Source organism: Tachypleus tridentatus, chromosome 10, assembly GCF_004210375.1.
Source record: "Tachypleus tridentatus isolate NWPU-2018 chromosome 10, ASM421037v1, whole genome shotgun sequence".
Classification (NCBI taxonomy): Eukaryota; Metazoa; Arthropoda; class Merostomata; order Xiphosura; family Limulidae; genus Tachypleus; species Tachypleus tridentatus.
The window spans coordinates 61,983,257-62,007,392 of NC_134834.1; the positions used below are offsets into that span (position 1 = coordinate 61,983,257).

The 24,136-nt window shown below is 33.4% G+C and overlaps 1 protein-coding gene and 1 long non-coding RNA gene across 2 annotated transcripts in view; one reads left to right on the forward strand and one right to left on the reverse strand.

Moving 5' to 3' along the window:
• LOC143229413 (uncharacterized) lies at positions 1-16,052 on the reverse strand. The gene is made up of 4 exons (XM_076461726.1): positions 15,868-16,052; positions 3,222-4,150; positions 1,484-1,726; positions 1-442 (listed from the first exon to the last, which is right to left on the reverse strand). Exons 1-4 carry the CDS (start codon positions 15,889-15,891, stop codon positions 265-267), a joined length of 1,374 nt encoding a protein of 457 aa, XP_076317841.1. The 5' UTR covers positions 15,892-16,052; the 3' UTR covers positions 1-264.
• Positions 5,787-24,136, forward strand: part of LOC143229416 (uncharacterized) — a 38,032-nt gene continuing 19,682 nt past the window's right edge. Inside the window, exons 1-2 of the long non-coding RNA XR_013015854.1 lie at positions 5,787-6,643; positions 7,230-7,320. This is a non-coding gene — a long non-coding RNA (uncharacterized LOC143229416). The remainder of the gene's footprint in view (positions 6,644-7,229; positions 7,321-24,136) is intronic.

Genomic DNA, 24,136 nt, shown 5'->3' on the forward strand with positions numbered 1-24,136 from the left:
TTATTCATGTTAATGTTTTATTTATGCAAACTTTCGAAATAAGTTCCATAAACCGTTATTAGACAATTGTCTAATTACTAAAACAAAATAAGTGTATGGCAATCCATATTTTGGGTTTATTTCCTTAAACGTTACTCATATGGTATAAACCTGTATCAACAAGACAAAACCACTTTCAACTCCAAATATTTTTACCTTCACCAAAATAGTTCATGAGATATTATAAAACTCCGACATCTTTTGTTAAAATTATGACAATAATCTTTATCCATGACCATACCCAATCCAACACGAACAACATGACGGAAGTCTAAAAACACCAACAAATGGACCTGTGTGAGGGTGAAACGGATCAAACGCTACCAACCGATGAAGGGAGAACCTTTGTTTGCATTCAGAGTAAATACCATGTCTGATATATGGACACTCAGCGCCTTCTCTCCTGAAGATAAAATAAACGAAATATTTCTTCAGATTATGAAATAAAGTTAAACTTCCTTCTTTTACAAGAGAGAAAGAGCATATAAACAAACTTAATGAGATTATATTTTGGTAGCTACATAAAGTAGAAAATTTTGATTAACAGTACATTTTTACAATATTTGTATTATTCTGCTCAGATTACTGTTTTTAAGATAATACATAAGCCTATTTACATAATCAATTGTATTAAGAATACGGCCCAGCATGGCTAGGTAGTTAAGACACTCGACTCGTAATCCGAGGGTCGAGGATTCGAATCCCCGTCACACCAGAGATATTCGCCCTTTCAGCTTTGGGAGTGTTATAATGTGATGATCAATCCCACTATTCGTTTGTAAAAAAGTAGCCCAAGAGTTGGTGGCGGGTGGTGATGACTAGCTGCCTTCTTCTAGTCTTACACTGCTAAATTAGAAACGACTAGCGCATATAGCCCTCGTGTAGCTTTGCTCGAAATTCGAAACAAACAAACAATTATGAATATAGACATATGTATTTTATTATTTAAATATATATATTTTGTTATTTTTCATAAAAAGTAAACATTAATATTTTAAGTCTCCTAAAATAGTTCAGTCACGTTAAAAATTTAAAAGTAGCTCCAATTAAACCATATTTAGTAAGAATGTAAAAACCTCCTTTAGTAAGGGTATAAAGCTAAGTTTACTAAAGAAGTAAAGTCACTTTTGTTGAGAATGTGAAGTCATCAATGACAAGGATGAAAACCAACTCTAGAAAGAATGTAAAACCTTCTTCAGTAAGGATGTAAAGGTAACTTTATTAAGGATGAAAAGCCACACTTTACTAAGAAAATATTCATGTTGTTATATTATTGTTGTTGTTTCTGAAATACATTATGGTAGAAAAGTTTATAAATGTTTCTTTTTAGGCTTGCTGTCCATTTCTACTTTTATTGAAGTAATACGTACGTTGAACATTGAACGACAAAAGTAACAGACTTACAAATAATACGTTCATTGAATAACAACAGTAACAGACTTACTTGCAGACTTCCACTCTGACCTTTTGTGGAATATGTTCAGAGTTAAAAATTGCTACCCAGTTTCCACTAATGTTTTTGGCCCATCCTGGCTGTAACTCACGAAGTTCGGATGGGCAGATATATAGTCCGCCGCTAGATTCACTATAACCATAACTTCCAATATCATCTGAAACTGTGTGCAGCTCTTCCAGCATTGTTTTCAACTTGTACGAATATCGTTTTCTAACCACATTGCTCAGGTCACTAAATCAAAAGAAAACAACTTTATGGACACCATAGATAATTTTGGCTGTAGCAGTTATTTCTCAAAACATTCACTAAAAGAGTATAAAAATTTAACATAATTTCATAAACTATCATATGTTTGGAGCAAAGACAGAGATTTGGTTATACTTAAACATTTTATGTAACTTCAGATAGTGGTCAACTATACATGATAGCCAAATCAGATTTCACACAAGTTACCAACTTGGAAATGTTATACAGTTCTTAACTCACCACTAATAATTATAACTTACAATACTTTAAGTGCTCGGATAACATGATATTTCGTTACAGTTAACTGATAATGCTGAGTAAGCGACTATACATCACAACCAAATAAACTGCTCATATTTCAACACTATGCTAGGTTTACTTTGTTTATTTGTTTCTCTTTACCAAGCAGCATGAATGATCTGTGAATTTAACAAAATTAATCTGCTGGACCGGAAGTAGCGAATCAAAGAGTAGATTATGTCTCTACGTTGAGTTTTGTTCAGTTAAATTCATATTTTGTTGAGGAAAATAAATTTGCAAATAAATTATGAGTTTCACATCACAATAATTTTAAGGTAATGACTCCTACATTTTCATTTCTCTCTGTGACGCTAGGAAATTTAAGTTGGTAAAACAATTATACGCAGTCGGATTTTTAACACTACATCTGCATTTTACTGAGCTGATACGGTAAATGATCGGTTGGTTTCAGATACTTATGCCCAACTACACAAAAGGTTACCTGCGCTAGTCTTCCCTAATTTTAAACTGTCATACTAGAAGGAAGGTAGCTAGTTAACATCACTTACCGCCAACTCTTTAATCTAATAGTGTGATCTTTCCGCAGTCTGAAAGTGCGGAAGGCGATTTTACGACAACGAGACTCCAACTTTGGATCCTGGAGTTTAGAATCTGGCACGCTAATACCTATGCCACGCCCAGCTACATGATTTAACAAGGAATGTTTGCTGAGGTAAGGAATAGTTACCCACAACCTTGTTATCCTTGGTATGGTTGGCACACAGTAAATACTAAAATCTTGTTTTATTTTATAATTTTCTTGATTTGTCAAAACAGGAAATTAAAATCATTTCGTATAACTTAGATTAAGAAAACAACACGTAAAATATTCTAAACATATTTACTTTATATATCATTCATACTAGTTAATGAAAGCAAGAATGTGATACACATTAATAAACAAAGAAAAAGCCTGTGAAAATAAATATTTATTGTATTCGAGTAAAAGACAGTAGAAACACAAGCAGATTCCTTTTGATAGAAATCAATCACTGTATGGATTATTAAAACCAAGTTTTTTCAACGGTTATCTTTTGTTATATTTTCGGATTACGTTATCATTGAAAGAAATGGTATAATTTGTAGTTAATCTTCTGTTTTATGTTTATTTATCACATTTAACAGAGAAAACTGAAACGCTGAGTTACGTAACTCCTTCAAACAGAATAAATATATTTACCTGGGGTACTCTGTTTGGAAAGGGCAGTATCCAAGAATGCTGTTTGTGCAGGAAGGTAGATCTTGAACTGGATGCATAATTGATTCTTCAACAGGAACATGTTGTGAGAAAAAAACTGAATGACCTTTATTATTTGAATTGTTTGTATTGACCGCCAGGTGGCCACGTTCTGGATCTCTTTGAGAATTATAAATTAACTGTTTAATACCTGCTAATCTGCTACTGAGATCACTAGCAAACTTTGGATATTTAGAATAACCAGATACAGTGGAATAAGTTTGACCTTCGTTAGTAAACGGTTCATTTGTATTATCTTCCACTGATGAGTCGAAATGCTCATGTTGATTTGTTCTTAATTGATAATTGTCATTAGGTGTTTGAGGTGAGTATTTTTGCTTATTGTTTTTCTCTGTGGAAAAGTCGAGTCTATAGTTTCCTCTCCGATGAGTAGTCGGTGGCTGGTTATTACCCCTAACTTTATAAAAACTCGATTTTCCTCTCGATTGATTATGGTCTGGAAAACCAACTTCACTGTTCTTGTAACGTGAATGGTTGTAAAATAGGTTGTCATTTTCGGAATCTTTACTTCGAAAATTTTCTCTTGTCTCGATCTGTTTTTGTGAAACAAGTAACGGCGAAAGAGTGAAAACAGGCGTTTCTCTAGGTTGGTATATTGAAACATCAAACTGATTATGGGGGATTGAGCTTGCAAACTGGTCATTTTGGATTTTTCGTATTTCACCAACTTGAACTTTGCCATCCTGGAAAAAAAGAGGAATCCGAAACCGAACTTTTGTTGAACCTGTTTCTCCTTTATCATGTTGATCATAAGATTGTTTAAACAAAGGAATAACAGCGAACCGTCCATTTTGTTGAAATCGCTGTTGACCACAAGTCAAATAAGTCAAAACATTCATGAAGTAGAAGAGCTGAGGAAAAATAAAGCTTATATTTATATAAAAAAATTAGTTTATACTGAAGAAAACAAATGACATTAGCACAAACCTAATTCAGTAATTTATTTTTGAGCGTTTGCTCAGATAAAAGAGTCAATATATAACTAATTGGGTAATTGACGCTTAATTTATTAATATCTTATTTCAAAATGCCATTTTAAGCTAGTCATTTTGAAGTTTAAATTTAAACAACGCAAAGAAATTGTTAATTATAAAGAACTATTTAACAATGCTCTATACGTTAAACATAAAAATAAGTTTGTTGTTCAGAACAAACATTATTCAAATCATTTAAGCCAAAACTATTATTTCCAATTCATATATATCAATTAGGTTAACTACTTCCAACTAGATTTACTTCTATAACGATGTTTGTGGCATAATGTGGCATAATAGCCACAAAGAAACCCGTAATTACATACTATTTTCCTTTTCCTTTTTAGAGTACTATTAGCATCTAAAATAATTACATATGAAATTCAGTGTAGTTGTATGAAAATAAGCTTGTTCACATAGGCTGTCTGAGGTGAGAAGCTGATGGCCTTCTTATGTTTTTATTTTGTTGTTTATAAGCACAAAGACACCTGTGCTCTGTCCAGTACGGACATCTAAATCCGGATTCTAGCGTTATGAGCATCCACATACATCGATGAGCCACCTGGGGGCTGTCCTAAAGAACAAGTAACGTTGCAAACAGTTTTTAAGGTGTGAAGTGATGAAGTCATCAGGAATAAATCAAGTTTTTTTTTGTTTTAATTCTTTAAGTGTGCAATATATGTTTTGATCTTCTTTAAAATATTGAGCAATATCTGTTATTCATCAGTTCCAAATTCTTTTTACCTTTCGGTATTTAAGGTATGAAATCACTTAGTCTATTTTATTTAATGATTGAACTATTACACCTTCATTTCTCTTCAGTTTATGTTAAAGTAACAAAGATTTTCGGACCGGCATGCCTAGGTGGTTACTGCGCTCGACTCGTAATCTGAGAGTCGCGGGCTTGAATTCTCGTCACCAACCACCGCCAACCTTGGGCTACTCTTTTATCAGCGATAGTGGGATTGACTATCACATTATAACACTCCCACGGCTGAAAGGGTGAGCATGTTTGGTGTCTTACACCGCAAAATTATGGACGGTTAGTGCAGATAGACCTTGTGTAGTTTTGCGCGAAATTAAAAAACAAATAAACAAATAATTTTGAAATATCTTCAAAGTTTCTTTCAATATTTTACTTCTGTATGTGTAGCAAGTAAAATCATTTAAATCGGATTGAATAAGCATTTTTCATAATTCTGTGAAATATTCTTTCTGATTATTTCAGTAAACTATTTGGTGCACTTTTAAAAAAAATATTAATTTTGATCTTTGATACAAAGTTGTGCTGAAGTTGGATATCTGCTATTATTATTTTGATTTTCTACGCACTGGTATTGATTATAAATAGAAGTATTTATTGCCTTTGCTTCAGAAACAGGTGCAAACATCATTGTAAACATCGTGAAATGATATGTTTTCAAGGGACGTTGCTTAACTTGGTTGTTGAGAACTTTTCAGACAGTCTATCTTGTCACAAGTGTTTAACTAAGAAAGGAAGGTCAGGCAGATGTTGACTTGCTCTCTTTCCTACACGTGGTAGAATAGTTTTACCCAGAACAAGATGATTTGAATAGGATGAACAAATAGCTAAATATCCTGAAAGTAAGTGATTAAATCAAATTATGAGAGGCATAATATAGCGGTAATTATATGAAGAGGTACAGGAGTAAGGTTTAAAGATATAAGAAGCATTGAGAAGGACGAGAGTATGGCGTTTAAAGGTGGATGAAGTTGTTAGCCACAAGACTGCGGTGTTAGACGCTTTGAAAATGTCCTCGCTGTTATCATACTTGGAACTGGAGTGGGACTTTACAAGGTCAAAGGAAGCTTGGAATAAAACAGACATTCACTGTTTGAGGGAAATCAGTCTGTGTTTTGGCACGACAGGAAGACTGAATAAGAGTCTGAAATAAGAGTTTGAGACCTATGAATAGGATTGTAAATAAATGGAGGCAGAGAAAAATGGAACAGAGAAGTGTTGGGCTGGACCTTGTTTCTTCATATATCACATGACAAGGTAAGAAGCACTCTTAGTGGAAGTTGACGGCAACATGTTTTAGATTGAGGAAATTCAGTGGTGAAGTTAGAATACATTTTAGAAGGTTCTTGAAGGAGGATTACGTTAACAGCTTCAAGTACAGAGAATAGAGAACTTGACCGAGTGTAAAAGTGAAATAATAGAAGATAACTCACTATGGGATGAATAAGAAAAGTGTGGTTTGGCTACTGTGTGAGCGAGCTAAGTTAGTGGAACAGATCGATCGAACTAGGAAGAGAGGAAGAATGTTTGTTTGTTTCTAGGCGAAAGACTGCACAGGTGGAAAGCGCTTGCAACTGTGCTTGCAATAAAGCAAATTTTAATCATAGGTAGGCATAGTACATGTCATAGATACAATGTTTTATAATAACATTGGGTAAGATAATAAGATATTCTGAGGAAAATTAACTACATTTTCTTTGTGTGGCTAGATCGCCAACATAACTTTTCTAGGTGATTTGAGTTTGTCAATACATAATGTTTTGCTTTCAAAATCTGTTATAAATATATCATGGAGGAAAGACCAAAGTAAAGAATAGATAGTCAAGTATAATCGATGTCTTTTGCTTAGAAAGTGGCATTATAACAGTTTTCTTTAGTGTTGTCACTTTTTTAAAACTTATCTTTTTAAAATATTATACAACTTCAATTGTAATTGTCCATAACACTTTCTTCTTTCAGACTGTGTGACTTACGAATATTGTTCCAAAAATGTTTTGGTAAAGTGAAACCTGATGGCGTTTGTTAGAAGGTTTCTTCAAGCTTACGTACCTCAAACAATTTCATTAAATTAATTGAAACTTTGATTATCTAGTTACTATTTTAGCTTTTCTGAGAACACCAGTTTTCAATAACTTATGGAAGATACGTTGTTCTCTTCGAAACCGAAGGATGATAGTTATATTTTCCTTACAGTATTGTCCTGTATTTCTATACAAAACGAACACATGTTTACTGATTGGAACTTGGAATTAGAATGCTTTCAGATACAACGTACTACCAAAAGGTATGAGTAGACAAAGCTTTAAGTAATTAACTAATAATAATAATAATCACTAAAGTAGTTTTTTGTTGTTGTTATCAGTCCAATTTAATTAAATACGTTGTGAAGTGAAGCATACAAGGACAAAGACTTCCAAGAGACAGTAAATCAGACAAAAAATAATTAAGGTAAATTTATTGTCATAGGTACAATATATATGTATAAACAGCTGGTATGGGTAGAGAAAGCACTATGTAGAAGAGCGAACAACGTTTCTCCCTTCTTCGGTTATCGTCAGGTTCACATAGAAGGAAAGAGGTAACTGATCGATAGCTGACCACATGTTTGAAGGCGGTTGTGTAATTGAGTGTAGGAATGTAGAGAACGTGCTTAGATGTTTGATTATATTTATTAATATAGATATAAAGGTATTCCTTTGTATTGGTTTATTTTGGGCTTGAGTTGTTGTATAAGTAAGGCTTCTTTAATTTTGCGTTTGTTTATGTTTGTTTCTTTATTTAGTATTTGACAAATTGTTGTTTATGTTTGTTTCTTTATTTAGTATTTGACAAATTGTTGTTTATGTTTGTTTCTTTATTTAGTATTTGACAAATTGTTGTTTATGTTTGTTTCTTTATTTAGTATTTGACAAATTGTTGTTAATGTTTGTTTCTTTACTTAGTATTTGACAAATTGTTGTTTATGTTTGTTTCTTTATTTAGTATTTGACAAATTGTTGTTTATGTTTTGCACAAAATTAAAGAAGCCTTATTTATACAACAACTCAAGTCCAAAATAAACCATTACAAAAGAACATCTTTATACCTATATTAATAAATATAATCAAACATCTAAGCACGCCCTCTACATTCCTACAATCAGTTACACAATCCCTTCAAACATGTGGTCAGTTATCGGTCAGTTACTTCTTTCTTTCTTTGTGAATCTGACGATGACTGAAGAAGGTCGAAACGTTGTTCTGTTTTCTATCTAGAGCTTTCTCAACCCATACCAGCCGTTTTTACACATATATATTTCTCTACAAGTGGGTTTTCTCGTCATCGCGGATAGTCATAGGTACATTTGCCATGAAAAAAAACACCTATTGCTGAAAAAAAAAACAAGTAATAATAATAACAGGATTTTGAAAACGAACATTTAGTTGTTGTTAATATTACAATTATATGAATTTCTACTTTTATGAAAATTCTTTGTTGTTTTTTGTGCTAGTGAAGCACAAAGCTACAACGATAAGGTCTGTTCATTGTAGGCCTAGAAACCTAATGTTTAGAGTTATACACTCTCAGGTTTGCCGCTGAACCATAGCGGAAATGAAAACAAGGCTCTTTTTATTTTTCAATTAAAAGAAAATTTATAAGAGACAAATTATGAATAAAAATAACAATAATAATATTATTAAGTTATATATGTGAATAAGATTTCAGTGCAAACGATACAGTGCAAATTATCTTCAAGTAAACGAAATGACGTAATTTTGTTAAAAAATTCTCCAGTCAAACATGAAATAAGTACAATAGTATATAGATATGGCAATTTATTTAAATTACATTCGCGTTTCTAAGATTTTAATCAGTTTCTGTTAATTTAATGATCAATTCCTTTTGTTATTCTAATAACAACAAAAGCTGAGAACGCTACACAACCTGCTTCTATAGTCATAGGTATACATATAAGAAGCAGTTTACTTAGAGAATGAATAAAGTTTTCTCAACGACCGATCATTTAAATTATCATAACAGAAAAGGTGGAGACAATGGCCATGCTGCAGCAGTTTTAAGGTTTAAGACCATACACGCTTCACTTGCCGTCTAGAAAGAAAACCCAGTTGGAAAAACAATAAAGTTTAGGGGGTGAGGTGAGGGCTCATATACATTGAAATATAAGAGTTAAATAAGTTTCCCTGCACAGTTAATCAGGAATAAACTGTCATCGTACTAAAAGCAAAGACTGATATAAGATTCAATAAGGATAATGTTGCTCCTTACGCAGGAAGTGATGAATAGGTTGTGGAGGTTGGTCATTACTGACCTTAAGTAGAGCTGTGTCGTTACTCTCAAACCAGATCCTAAACCTTCCAAGATTTAGGTCGAATAAAACTGTTCTTCTTTGGATATATAGCATCAACAAATACAATAGGATCTGGCTAATAATAAATAAGAAGACCATACTTTAGAGTTCCATTCGGCATTGTCGCTTCACTCATGTCATGATTTGTGTCTCTAACAAAACATACTTTATCACACTAAGAATCAAATGGCTCACAAGGACGAAAACGGAAGTTAATAATTATTATTATGACCTAAAATGGTTTGTTTAGACTACATTGTTTTTATTATCTAGCAGTTGTCAGTAGTTATGCCAAAGTAATTTCAGTACACGTAAACGTAGTGTGAATTACATGTTGATCTTGTTAAATATTAGAATAATGTAAATTAAAGTTGTTGAAGTCAAACAATGCTGGTTTTGCTTTACAATGAAATCGAGGACAACACTAATACCGAAATTCTTTAATTAAAGTACTTTATAAAACAGCTAATTAACTTTAAGATGTTTTCTTTTTACTTGATTATTCAGACCTTTGTTAAGCCTTTTTCCTCATGAGTTGTTGATAATTAATGATTTCGGTAAAATTTTATAAACAGCTAAATAAATCAGAAATAAGATAATAATAATAATTTAGTATATTTTGTAGCTAACCCTACATATCGGTAGAATTGGAGTATGTACTGTCATAAAAGTTCCAAAGGATATTTACCGTGTTAATCCCATAGTCTCGTAATAGCAGTTATTTAGTGAGTAGCACATTCGACTTTTTAAGACTTTATTATGTTTTGTATTTTTCTTATTTTTGTTTGTTACCACTAATTTTCTGTATATATGCTATAAGTAATTATTTCTCTCTCTTTTTGTTTTTACTATACATGTATGATACAGTCATTTTAATCAAATAACTTGTATCTCTGACGTAGTTTTGTTTATACCCTACGATGAGGGTGGATTAATAAAAGTAAAAAAAAACAACAAAAAACAATAAAACGCCTGACTGTGGACCTAATGGTCGATGACTCACGTCTCCTCACTGCAAAATCGCATTTTGGGGTGGGGACCTCGTTTTAAAAGTGACAATAAAATCTCTCTTATCTATTTAAGATAAACCAAGTATTGCTCGTGACTGTTGTTAGCAACAGCTCAAAATTAGAGACGGCTAGTATATATAGCCAACGTGTAGCTATGGACGAATATCTGAAATAAATAAATCCAGTAATACATTACAGTGTTCGGATTGTTTAGGAGACTTAGAATCGTTCTAAATCCATGTGTTAAGTTAATAATGTAATTAATCTTCATTTTTTAAAGATACTTATATTTGTATATACATATATATAATAAGCATTATAACCAGTAATATTACTGAAATAACTTTAAATAAAGTGTAGGGTCTGAGTATTATAACTACCTAGTTACAGTTAAGCAACAGAAAGCTTGAAATTTACGCATTAAAACATACAGAACATAAAGCAAAAACACATAACACGTGATATTTTCATATTGGAAAGAACAATTTTTATTTTACTAAGAACTGCTATGGAAATATCCCATTGTATACATTCTTACTAGTAGTCACTGGTAGGTTGATACTGAAACACTGAGTGTTTACGAAAGCAACACTTCGTTTCTGAAAGTGAAATGTATTAAGGCGTTGTTTAAGCACTACATATATATTTTTTCAATAATATTTAAAACCAATTTTAATTAGCACTGTTTACCGTAGGAAACCAAACTCTACCATAGTGTTTGATACACAGCTTGAATAAGGGTTGGCAAAAAATTTCTTTCTGGGTGTAGGGAACCGATTATACTTAGAATTTTCGGTCCTTCATGTAGGGAAACATATCTAGAGAAAGAAAAAAATGTGTCCTAGCAGTGAGCCAAAAGATATATATATCCTTTTACATGCGCGTTCTGTTTATATGTTCTCTTGTAAGATATATTCGTGTTGGCGACGAGTAAACTTTGATATTACTATTCACGTGCTTTAGCAATGAAGTAAACAATACATTCGTATCTACACCTATTCTACCAACGAGCTTCTGTGTAGGAGATCTGAGTTGGTAATGCGTGATATTGAACACGATAACTTGTCAGTGGTTGTAAATGTGTTCAGAAGAGAGCGAAGACTGGCAGATGACAGCATTTATCGTCCTCATAAACTTAACTATCACACAAAGTTTATCTCGATCTAGATGGAGCAGATATGGAACGATGCACTATTGGGCCACACGTAAAAAAAATATAAACATTTGTTTGTCTGTTGCTAAGCTTAGAGTTACACAATGAGCTATCTGTGTTGTGCTCACCACGAGTATCGAAACCCGGTTTTTATCGGCGGGAGCCTTTAGTCTTGCTGTTGAGCCATCGAAAGGCAACAGAAAGAGAAAGAGTTAGTTTTAGTTGTTTTATATAATAATTTTAGTAACTCTATTAAGTAAAAATAATCTTATAACTAATTGAACACATCTTACCGTATGAACCCTCGATTTATGAATGAACCACTGGGAGCGTCCGTAACTGAAAATTTAATGTCGAAAATATTTTTAAAATTCGTTTACAATGATTTCATATAAACAGGAGGTCTTCAAACCATGAAGCACAAGGGTGATGCTAATTGCGTGTCAATTTTGTTTTCAAGAAAAGTTTTCTTATGTAAAAAGAAAATTTATTAGGAACTATTTTAACTTTCAATCAGAACAAACTATTTGGTTAGAGAATATGTACTGACTTGCATAAACAGAGCTGTATCAACATCAAGCTCTTATTTTTTATTCATCAGTGAGTCATGCAACAACAGGGTCTACAGAAGACTAGTCTATATTAGTACTTAATATTATCTGTTGATGAAAGCACTTTATGTTTGTATTGGTTTAGTTATAAAACAGAAGAACTGTATCAACATCAAGCTAATCGTTTTGATCCTGCGGTGGGTCATGTAACCACAGCGTCAAAAATAACCAAAAATAGAAAAAAATATCGCAAATAACTTTTGTTTAGCTTGCCAGGTGATATCACTTTGCAACTGTGACGCCACCTATGCTACGTGTTCTTTCCTGCAAAATCTATCAAATTGTAAACTACAGGAGATGCAGCCTTTCCTCTTAACTTATAAAGACTCACTCTGACAAAGTTTGAAAACCACTGATGCAGCTGAGTCATTCTAAATAGAATGAATCAGAAAAGCTGAAAAAAAATTAACACACTAATGATTATTTACAGCTATTAGGGTAGGACGGTGATGTTTGCCTAATAATAATCTGTTGTTGTGAAACGTGATAGGAAAATAAAAATGGGAAAGGAATTTACCGATTGCCAGTTTATATATTGTTTATTTGTCCTCCAACTATAAGGTTATGAAATCATGTGCTTTAATTAAGGTGAACTTTGTATTAGTTGAAGCTGTCGTCCTTGATGGTGTCAGACTTGAACATTTAGCAACATAAAAAATAAAAAGAATAAAAATGGGTGTGTGGATGAAAACGCCCAAAAAGAAAGTGATCTTAAAAAACCTTAAACCACGTCTTTTATTGTATGAGAATCACACCTCTGTGATGTAGGGTAAAGTGAGATGTATTTCACATTCTTTAGCTTGTTTTAGAAACTCACACATCCGTTCAAATGACTGCTTTAGCTGTCCACTAAGTCCAATAAAATTTGGAATGTAGTTTTCCTTTTAAGCAGAAATTCCGGTTCATTCACGTGTGAGAAACTTCCCTCTTGTAAAAAAGTTCCCTGTTTTTGTTGACATTTCACCATCTTATTGAAACAAAATAGTTTCATAATATCCGAAACAAAAGCTTAATCACGTCTTTCAACTAAACCTTATTTTGATTGGAATTAAATGGATTCTTCTTGGTAGTGAGATTCTTGGTGTTGTTTATGACATCAAAGGTCTTGTTATAAACGCTTCATTTAACAAAATGTTATTTGTCTATGGAGACTTTACTGAATTAACATGTTGAAAACTTAAGTGCATTTTATTGATTATGCTAAGAACCTCTAAAGTTAAAATGTAACCTTAATAAGTTATCCAGACAATAGTTATACTGCTAAAACTGGACTTACGTTTGAGAACACTCGAGACATCCTGTGGATGTACGAGTTGTTCCACTTGCTAAGTTTGTATTGTGAGAACCTAACTTTTGATTTTGAGATTAACATATGACTAAATTATAAAGCACGGTTTGAAACTGCTAGTTTGTGTTTTCAAGTTATTTCGTGTCAAAGTAACAAATAAATACAGAAATATATATGCAAAAACGGCTCGTTTGGGTTGAGAAAATATTTTACATAGAAGAGCGAACAACGTTTCGACCTTATTCGGTCATCGTCAAGTTTACAAAGAAAGAGGTAACTGACCGGAAGCTGATCACATGTTTGAAAGGGGTTGTGTAACTGAGTGTCGGAATGTAGAGGGCGGTGTTAGATGTTTGAATATATAATTTTATTTATTTTATTATATTAATATAGGTATAAAGGCGTTCCTTTATATTGGTTTATTTTGGCTTTAAGTTGTTGTATAAGGAAGGCTTCTTTAATTTTGCGTTTGTTTATGTTTGTTTCTTTATTTAGTATTTGAGTGTTTTCTATGGTTGTGTTGTGTTTATTTCACTTGCAGTGTTCGAAAACGTGTGAAGGTGATTTTTCATGTTCTTTGAATCTGGTTTCCATTTTTCTACTTGTTTCTCCAATATAAAAGTCGTGGCAGTTATCACATTTTATATTTTATAAATAATGTTGGTGTGGTGTTTGTCAGTGTAGTTTTTACATAGTATAGACCTCAGTTTTGTGCCTGGTTTTTGAATAAATTTGGTATTAACTGGAATGCCATATTTTGTTACCAATTTTTGCCAAACGTTGGTTATTTTTCTGCTGATGTTGAGAATATGTAATATGCAGCGGTATATGGTTTCGTGATGTTTTGATTCGTGAGATATATTTACTTTTGTTGGTTGATTTTGCTTTCTGTCTAGGTGTGTGCGTATAATGTTTTCTACGGTTTGTGGAGGAAACTTATTGCTGTTGATGAAGTATTGTTTTATTTTGTCTAATTCATCGTTTTTATCTGGTGAGCATAGTTTTATGGCTGGGTTTATTTGGCTTCTTAGTATGTTGAGTTTTTGTTTTGTTTCATGTGCTGAGTCCCAAGGAATGTATAGTCCAGTATGGGTGATTTTTCGGTGAATTTCTGTTTTGAATTGTGTGTCGGTTCTTGTAATTTTGAGGTTAAGAAATGATATTTGATTGCTTTCTTCCTGTTCACATGTGAAGTTAATGTTGGGATGTATAGAGTTAATGTGATTGAAAAAATTAAGTATGTGTTCTGTAGATTTGAATCCCGCAACCGTGTCATCTACATATCTGTACCAGTATAGTGGTGGATGTAATGCTGTGTTAATTGCTTGTGTTTCAACTTGTGTCAACCCAAACGAGCCGTTTTTGCATATATATTTCTCTACAAGTGGGTTTTCTCGACATCATTGAAATAAATACAGACATCTTGGAAGCTCCATTGAGTGATTGCAACGCTTCATTTCTCAAAGCTGGGATGTGGGAATATGAGAACCCATGATTTGCGTCCTGTTATAGATAAAAAAATGTTATCAGCGTATTGGGGCCATGGGGATGTTATATAAATTGGATTGTCAAATCCAACTTTTTAATTAATGTAGCCAAAGAGCTGACGATGGGTGCTATTGACAAGCTGCTTTCTTTCCTGTCATTCAGTTCAGAAAATGTGTAGCTTTGAGTAAATATCCCAATCAATCAACCAACAATAATCAATATACGTAATATAGTTATTAAAACGTTCTAATTAATCATACACTATTCACACTTTACCTATCTATATTCTGATTATTCACACATTATACCAATAAATGTAGTTTTTTAATATTAAAAAATACCTTTAAGGTATTTTTGATGATGCTATATACAGTCATGTGAAAGAGTTACTACAACTAAAACTTCTATAGCAAAAACACAGTTCAAAAACCTAACATGTGTTGGAAATTTAGTTTACATATAACGCCGTCGAAACCATTACCAGATATTTGTCAAATGAAACGTTTAAACACAACAGGATGTTTATTTGTGTTAAAAATTGGCTGCTTAACTATCTTGTTAAAATAATTTATACTACAAAATACACACAATTATATAGATATTTATGATATTTTAATTATCTGTTGTTGTGTTTTACACTGGCATTACATTCTTGGAAAGTTAACACAGAAAATAACATTTCTTTACCTAAAATAACATCGAAATCCTAATAATAAAAAATAAATCAATAATGAAATAAGTGTGGTCTATATTAAAAACCTATTGTTTAAATGCAGATTCTATAAAATGTCTAAATTGCTTCATATAAATCCATATGGTATGAGAGGCGTCAGTTTTTAAATCAACTGGATCAAACATACTAGACGACTGAAACGAATTAAGATTCTTTATAAACATTAAGTAGTAGTTCAAACATACGTTATCATATCTTACCAAGATCATGGAACAGGGAGTCATATTTATCGAAATGGTGTTCAGTTGTTAGTGTTCAGGAACGACGCTCTGGTTGCCCTCTCACGGTTCGCTGAGAAACTTGAATAATTACAACATCTCATTTACGTCTGCATTATATATACCCCCTTCTTTTCACTTCAAACAGCCAAAAAGGTATGCGCGTTCCACTGGTTGAACAGACGAATTGAACCTTCACATTTACATCGGTAGGTGGCTCACGTGAACTATCCTTAGGGTCAAGGCAAATAACAAAGAAACTAAGTAATTTTTCTTTCTGCATCCAGGAAAAAGGTTAAGGATACAAAAGTAAGACTGTTTTGTATTATGTAACTTCAAGTAGTTTTACCATCATCGTTCGTCATTAACTTAGTTCTGAAAATGGCTTCAGGGTTACAGATCGTAGCCGGAAGTGAAGAAGAAATAGAAACAAAATCTACACAGAACCAAACACAAAACGATTTTAAAAACTAGTAATGAAATCTACAGAGAACCAACAACAGAACAAATATGGAAAAACAGTTGCAAAATCTATATTAAGCCATCAAATGTAATAATATTCAGAGAGTCATAAAATCTATAAAGAATCATCGATAGCGTCATTATGAAGGGATACTAATAAAACCTACAAAATCGATCAGCAAAGCAGTTATGATAAGATAGTAGTGAATTACATATAGAACAACCAACAGAGTCGTTAAGAAAACATAGTGATAAAAGCCACATAGAACCATCAACAGAGTCAATATGGAAGACATACTAATAAAACCTACATAGATCGACCAACAGAAAAGCTATGGTGAGATGGCAATAAGAACCATAGTCAATATAACCATCAAAGGATTAATTATGAGCGTTGATATACAAAAATGAACAATTCACATAATCATTTGTTAGGCACTCGTTGTAACAATGACTTTATCATTTTAAAGGACTTGCTATCGAAATATACAAATACGTAGGTGCGAGATCTTCATTTGATATTCTGATGTCCATTTTACCATTTTTCTGACCGTATTCTGACTTATTCAAAGCTATACGAATGCTACCTCAGTTAGCCGTCCCTAATTTAGCAGTGTAAGGATACAGGGAAGGCAGATAGTCATTACCAACCACCGCCAACTCTTAGGCTACTTTTTAACCAACGAATAGTGGGATTGACCGTTGCATTATAAAGCACCCACGGCTATTTGGTGTGACGGGAATTTGAACTCACGACCGTCAGATTGCGAATCGAATACCTTAACCACCTGGCCATGCCGAGCCCAAAATGCAATGAAGAACAAGTGCCACAATAGTGTTATAATTTACAGGAATATAACTGAAGGTTATATAATCAAGGCTGAGAAATAATCTGTTTATTAATAATTCTGTTCAATTAACTGTATAAATTAAAATAGCAATTTGTTTGTGTTTCAGCATAAAGCTACACAATGAACTATCTTTGCTGAGCACAACTCTGGTCTCGAACATAGGTTTTTAGTGCTAGAGCCTACCAATTTTACTGACGAGCCAACGGGATATCTAAAAGTAAATTTTAAACGATTATTGGAATTTGACCTTTATTCTTATAGAGCACCGATGGTACTCAGAGTCTGAAGCGAGTTTTTGTGGTAATGAGACGTGAACCATGAACCTACACGTCCAATATTCGGATACGCAAGCAGTAGCTGGCCCATTTCACTAAACATTTAGAAATTTAAAGCTATAATTAATCGACTAACCAAGAAAAGTTGTCCAGGAAGAAATTGGTGTTTTAAATCTAGTTACAATGTAAAATATTCTTAACTCTTGTGAAATACAAGACACTGTTCACGACATTAGGCCCAACACGACCAGGTGGTTAGGGCGCTCGACTCGTAATCCAAGTCGTCTTTAATTTAGCAGTGTATGACTACAAGAAAGGCAGCCAGTCAAACGAACCATAGGCTACTCTATTACCAACGAATACTGGTAAAAACAGTCGCGGTTTTGAATTCCAGTCATACCAAACATGATCGCCCTTTCAGCCGTGGAGTAGTCCAAGAGTTGGCTGTGGGTGGCGACGACTGGCTGCTTTCCCTCTAGTCTTACACTGCTAAATTAGGAACAACTAACGCAGATGGTTCTCGTATAGCTTTACACGAAAATTCAAAACAAATTCAGAATATTATTTGATTTTCTGAGTCTTAATTAGATAATAGTGATTATGACAGTATGGTTATCTTTATCCTGTAATAACGTTCATAGTGGTTGGTGTTCAGTCGCTTTTAGACTTGCAACCTTTCACTGAATTTGTGTTAGTACCGTCCGAACATGACTTTAGTGAAAGTTATGCCATTAACAACTATTAAATTAAGAAACGAACGTCCGAGTACGGTTAAATATATGTTTTGCAAATTCTAATTATTTCTAATTTTAATAGAAATAACTAATGTGTCGTAGAGGTTTTTACTAAATATTCTGGCCCGGCATGGCCAAGCGTGTTAAGACGTGCGTCTCGTAATCTGAGGGTCGCGGGTTCGTATCCCCGTCGCGCCAACCATGCTCGCCCTCTCAGCCGTGGGGGCGTTATAATGTTACGGTCAATCCCACTATTCGTTGGTAAAAGAGTAGTCCAATAGTTGGCGGTGGGTGGTGATGACAAGCTGCCTTCCCTCTAGTCTTACACTACTAAATTAGGGACGGCTAGCACAGATAGCTCTCGAGTAGCTTTGTGCGAAATTCAAAAACAAACAAACAAACTAAATATTCTGATGATTAATAACGTTATTTAAAAGAATTATTCATTTGTTAGCAGTGGTTGCTATTGAACCTACCAATAATTTAATTATTGCGCAATGAATAGTCTTTTTTTTTCCCTTCCTATTTTTTTTAAACACCAACAATTTGTTTCTCATTGAACAAAAGTGACCATTATGAACAAGAAATAAAAGGAAATCTAATTAATGAGTGCTTGTTAAAAATTCATTTGTATTAGTGTCTGTATGTTGTTTATTAACAAAGTAACAGATAGGGAGCAAGTTCGTTTAGGATAGTTTTGATAGGCACTGACTCATAATATTGAGTACTTAGTGAGTGCGGAAGAAATGTTGACCTGCCAATGTTTTAAAACAAGTCAGATTTATTAGACTAGTGCATTTCTTATCAGATAATTCATATAACACGATTAGGATATAATGTATACAAAGCAGACCAAGAATAATAGAAACATAGGGATTTAGGTTAACTTTCCATGAAATATTTTGTAAAGAAACAGTAACAGATGTGGCTGCAATTACACGGTAAGAAATGAAACATTTCTTATTTGCTCATAAAAACGAAATGGATCAAGAAATTGAAATACATCGCGAAAGAAAATACGAACGATGTAATTTAGTTGTGTGCAGTAATATTATCTAAAAAAAAAACAAAATGAGGAAAATAGTCAAAGCTCTAATCAAATGTTGAGGTATATAATTTGAGCACTGACTTTTTGGATACAATGTGCACATTGGTGCCAAAGGGAGATATTTACACGAAGATTTTTTTTTCCGAAAATTTCGCTCATTTTTTCCGTATTTCAATGAACATTCCAAGGATATTTTAAATTTTAACCTAAAAACATGAAGTTAAGGTATAACATGTAGTGACATTATTTCTTTAAAGTATTTTCAAACTGGAATAAAAATGTCAATACTTTAGTACAGTGATAGTTAATTACCAGAAAAACTTTAATGTTACACAAGATGAGTCATTTAAAATGATCTTAAGTTCCCACGAAACATGAATTACCATTAGTTAATTTTTGGTAAATCGTTCACAACATTTTTAATGATACATCTTTTTTACAGCGTTTTAAGGAAATCTAATTGGTCGAAATCTAATCACATTTTAAATCTGTTTTTGTTGAAGAGTTTTCAATATTTTGTGTGTGCTGAAAAAAGTAAATAAAGTATATTCAGTTGTTAACACTATTTTTTTATAAATGTATTTTTATAATATCTAAATATGAAATATATTGCATTTTCTTACTGTTTTCTTTTAAATATCTTAAGGAAATTGCAAGGCAAACAAAATAGAATTAGTTATACACAACAAAAACAGACATGACTACTTTAGTGGTACTTGTAAGAGGATAAGCACTGACTGTCCAGTCTGATTAGAGCACAGTTAATCGAATCTCACTCTATATTAACCCATGCTAAGCGTGCTGAATGAATAATACTGATAAGTTTGGTTTCATGACGTTATTAAAACTATTGTGTTGTATAAACATATATATTTATTTACATATTTTAAATAATTCATTACATTAAAAACTTTATATAACACATCAGTCATTTGCATTATAAACCAGAGCTTCACTGATTATACACGCTCTCTTGTAAAGACTACACGGAAGTGAAATGCCTATTATGTTTGGCCCTAATTCACCTCGATCATAAAGAAAACTCCACACCTTAACAAAATGACATTTAAAATAACAACAAAAACTTCTCTTACATAATATTTTTAAGACGCGATGGAACTAGGAACTGTTTCAATCTGCTGTTCTTCTGATGCTTGGAAACCAGACAGCTGTTGTTGTTCAAGAAACCTGTGAATGTCTTTCTGGTCAAGGCTATTAAGCGAATCTAATAGGTCCAGTGGAATAGCCACTTTATCTCCCCTCTTTTCTAATTTGTATCCATGATTTTGTGCGAACGTCAACAATCTCTCCAGAACTTCAGGGTTTTGAAGGTCCATGCCTTCAAGAGAAAGAAGTTGGTTTATAGGGATGAAAACTGGAGAATTCTCTTTCTCATGTACTTCGGTAATGGAGGGAGACTGACGGAGAAAATCTTCTTTAAACGTTGAAGTAGCTTCAAATGCACCAACATTTTTATCGAGTCTTTCTGTATTAAGCTGAGTGCTGTATACTGGGATTCCTTGAAAATCTACACTTTCGGAATGCTCTGGTATCTCTGAGCTGTCACTTTTAGTACTAGTAATAAGTTCGGCATTGCTATCGTCACTACTTTCTGGATAATAGGCTATGTCGACATTGTTGTTACTTTCACTGTTTGTTAAAGTGTGTTGAAAATCTCTAACCTTTAGGGATGAAGCACTTTGACTATTAACAGGTCCAGTATTGAAAAAGGCTTGATGTTTTGTTACAGGTACAAAAGCACTATTGGCATATTCTTCATTACTAGAGACAGTAACTGGTCCTGGAAATGCAACGATGGGTTCATTTTCAGTGATTTCAAATTTTTTATTGTATCGGCCTTCAGAAGTCTTATGATTAGATGGAATATAATATTGTTGGTAATTAGGTTGCTCCTGGTGATAACTATTCTGAACCTCGGATAAAGGCAGACTTTCGTCATTATTTTCCTGAATTATATCTAGTTCTGCTTGGTTTTGTAATAATTGGTTCACATTTTGATAAACATCTGGATGTTTCTGACGACGTCCTATCTCAGCTTCAGTTAAAGCTGCTACAGATGCCTGAAGTCGACCATAATCTGCCTGAGTTTGAGCAAAAGATAAAATATCTGCCTCAGTTTGACCGTAACTTCCAGTTTTTGCTAAGGCTAATTTATTTACTTGGTTTTGGTCTAAGATTGCTACATCCTTCTGTTTTTGGCCATAATTTTCTTTACTTGGAGTTAAAATTGCTAAATCTGCCTGATTATGACCATAACCTCTCTGAATTTGGGCTAAAGCAGCTATGTTAGGTTGGCTTTGACCATATTCTTCCTGAGATTGGGCAAAATATCCTATGCTTTTCTGTTTCTGATCATAATCACTCTGTGCTTGGGCTGAAACACCTAGATCAGGTTGAGTTTGATCATATCCAACTTGTGCTTGTGTAAAATCTCTTATATTTAACTTACTCTGACCATAATCTCTCTGAAACTGGGCTAAAGCAGCTATGTTAGGTTGACTATATTCTTCCTGAGACTGGGCAACATATTTTACGATATCTTGTTTCTGACCATAATCACTCTGTGCTTGGGGTAAAACACCTAGGTCAGACTGAGTTTGATCATATCCAACTTCTTCTTGTGTAAATTCTCCAACATTTATCTTACTCTGACCATAATCTCTCTGAAGTTGGGTTAAAGCTGGTATATTAAAATGATTTTCACCATATTTTTCTGGAGATTGGGCAGCATATCCTATGTTTTTCTGTTTCTCAAAATAATCTCTCTGTTCTTGGGGGAAAACACCTAGATCAGGTTGAGTTTGATCATATCCTTTCTGAGCTTGTGTAAAATCTATATTTAACTTACTCTGACCATAATCTCGCTGAGTGTGGGTTAAAAGATCAATATCAGGTTGAGTTTGAACATAGCTGCCTGGAAACTGGTCAAATGCTCCTACATTTTGTTTGTAAATACCATCACCTAACTCGTAGCTGGAACTTTTGAAGTACGGAGTCTCAACGTTTGAATTAGGGAGACTAGAAAGAGTTGCAACTTCACGAGCAGCAAAGGCGTTCGATAGGGGGGTTATATTTATCACTTGCAAAGTCAGAACTAGCTAAAGAACTCAACTGGCTGGTATCAGAGGTTTCCGATATTGCTTGTTTATAGGCACTAGGATATGAGCTCAACGAATAGCCACTAGGATATAAACTGAAATAGTTGGAACTGAAAGAGTCATAAGAAGGGACATAATTCGCTGACGTTGTAAAATACTTTATCCTTGGACGGAAGCTGGGGATAAAGTTGAACGGGTTTATGATTGACTTCAAAATACCGAAGGTACCCAACGTTGTAGTCAGACTCATGTACGTCACAAAAAAACGTAGAGCTACCGCCACCTGGTGTAAAAAGTATAAGTTAATATTGTGTATGACATTAATATAAATAATATGTAAATACACCATAACCATTTTTCAAACATTTATACGTACAAATATATATAGAACATTCTGAGGACTAGAATCCTTCATCATCCATATAGGGACAAAATTTGAATAGCGACGTGCTTGAATAATAAAGATTGTTGTATTTAAAACAAAGCAAGTGTTTTATTTTAAGAATTATATCTTGTTTATTGCAAATCAAATTATCTCATAGTTATGTGCTCAATGAGGTATTATTGAGAATAATACATTACTCTAGAACGTATTTAGAGAATTGAAGACAATCTTTTCTGATTGATCTGCAGTTCTTAAAAGCTTATGCATGCATTGTTTGTTTGTCATCACCACTCACCGCCAACTCTTTGGGCTACTCTTTGACCAACGAATAGTGTTATTGACCGTAACATTATAACGCTCCCACGGCTGAAAGGGCGAGCATGTTGGCGCGACGAGGATGCGAACCTGCGACCCTCAGATTACGAGTTGCACGCCTTAACACGCTTGGCCATGCCAAGCCTGTTATGCATGTAATAAACCAGATTAAAATCAGCCTTCGATGTTTAATACGGAGAAGAAACATCTAAAACACAAAAACTTTCTTGGATGTTCAGATGGGAAGTGGCCAGATGGTTAGGGCGCTCGACTCGTAATTTGAGGGTCATGGGTTCGAATCCCGGTCGCACCAAACCATGCTCGCCCTTTCAGTCCTCAGGTTGTTATAATGTGTCGGTCAATCCCACTATTCGTTGATAAAAGGGTGGCCCAAGAGTTGGCGGTGGGTGGTGACTAGTTGCCTTCCTTCTCGTCTTACACTGCTAAATTAGGGACGGCTAACGCAGATAGCTTTCGTGTGGCTTTACGGAAATTTATAAACAAACGAGCAAAAAAAAACCCCTCGTGTAGCTTGGAACGAATTTCAAAATAAACAAATAAGATGTGAAGTAGTGAAGATCTGAAAATTAACCACGTTTGCTCTACAAAAAGTAACTCTTTAAGATTATTTAGTTTTAATACTTTAATACATGTTGTAAGTCATCAGAGAGATTTAACTGCGAGATTCAGAGAATGTAACCCTCTGTAACTCCATTAAGACAAGAATTAAGATTAGATGGTTTGACATTTTTGGTTTGTCATACATTAATTTAATTGACTTTACTTATGTTATGCAGTTAGTAAAAATAACAGAAAAATAAAGCAAAAATAACAGAAACATTGCTATATTGCTTATTATTAAATTGTCATAGTAATACTTTTGGTTTATTTTTTCTTTCATGTGATAGTTTAAGAAAATGTTCCTTTGTTTCGTTTTCATAATTCTAAGAAATTATTGGAAGAATAAAGGCAACGTAAAAATGTTACACGCGATAAACGTAACGAATTTATATGAATACGATTTATACATTTGTTCAATTGATTGTTGTTTTAGATCGTACG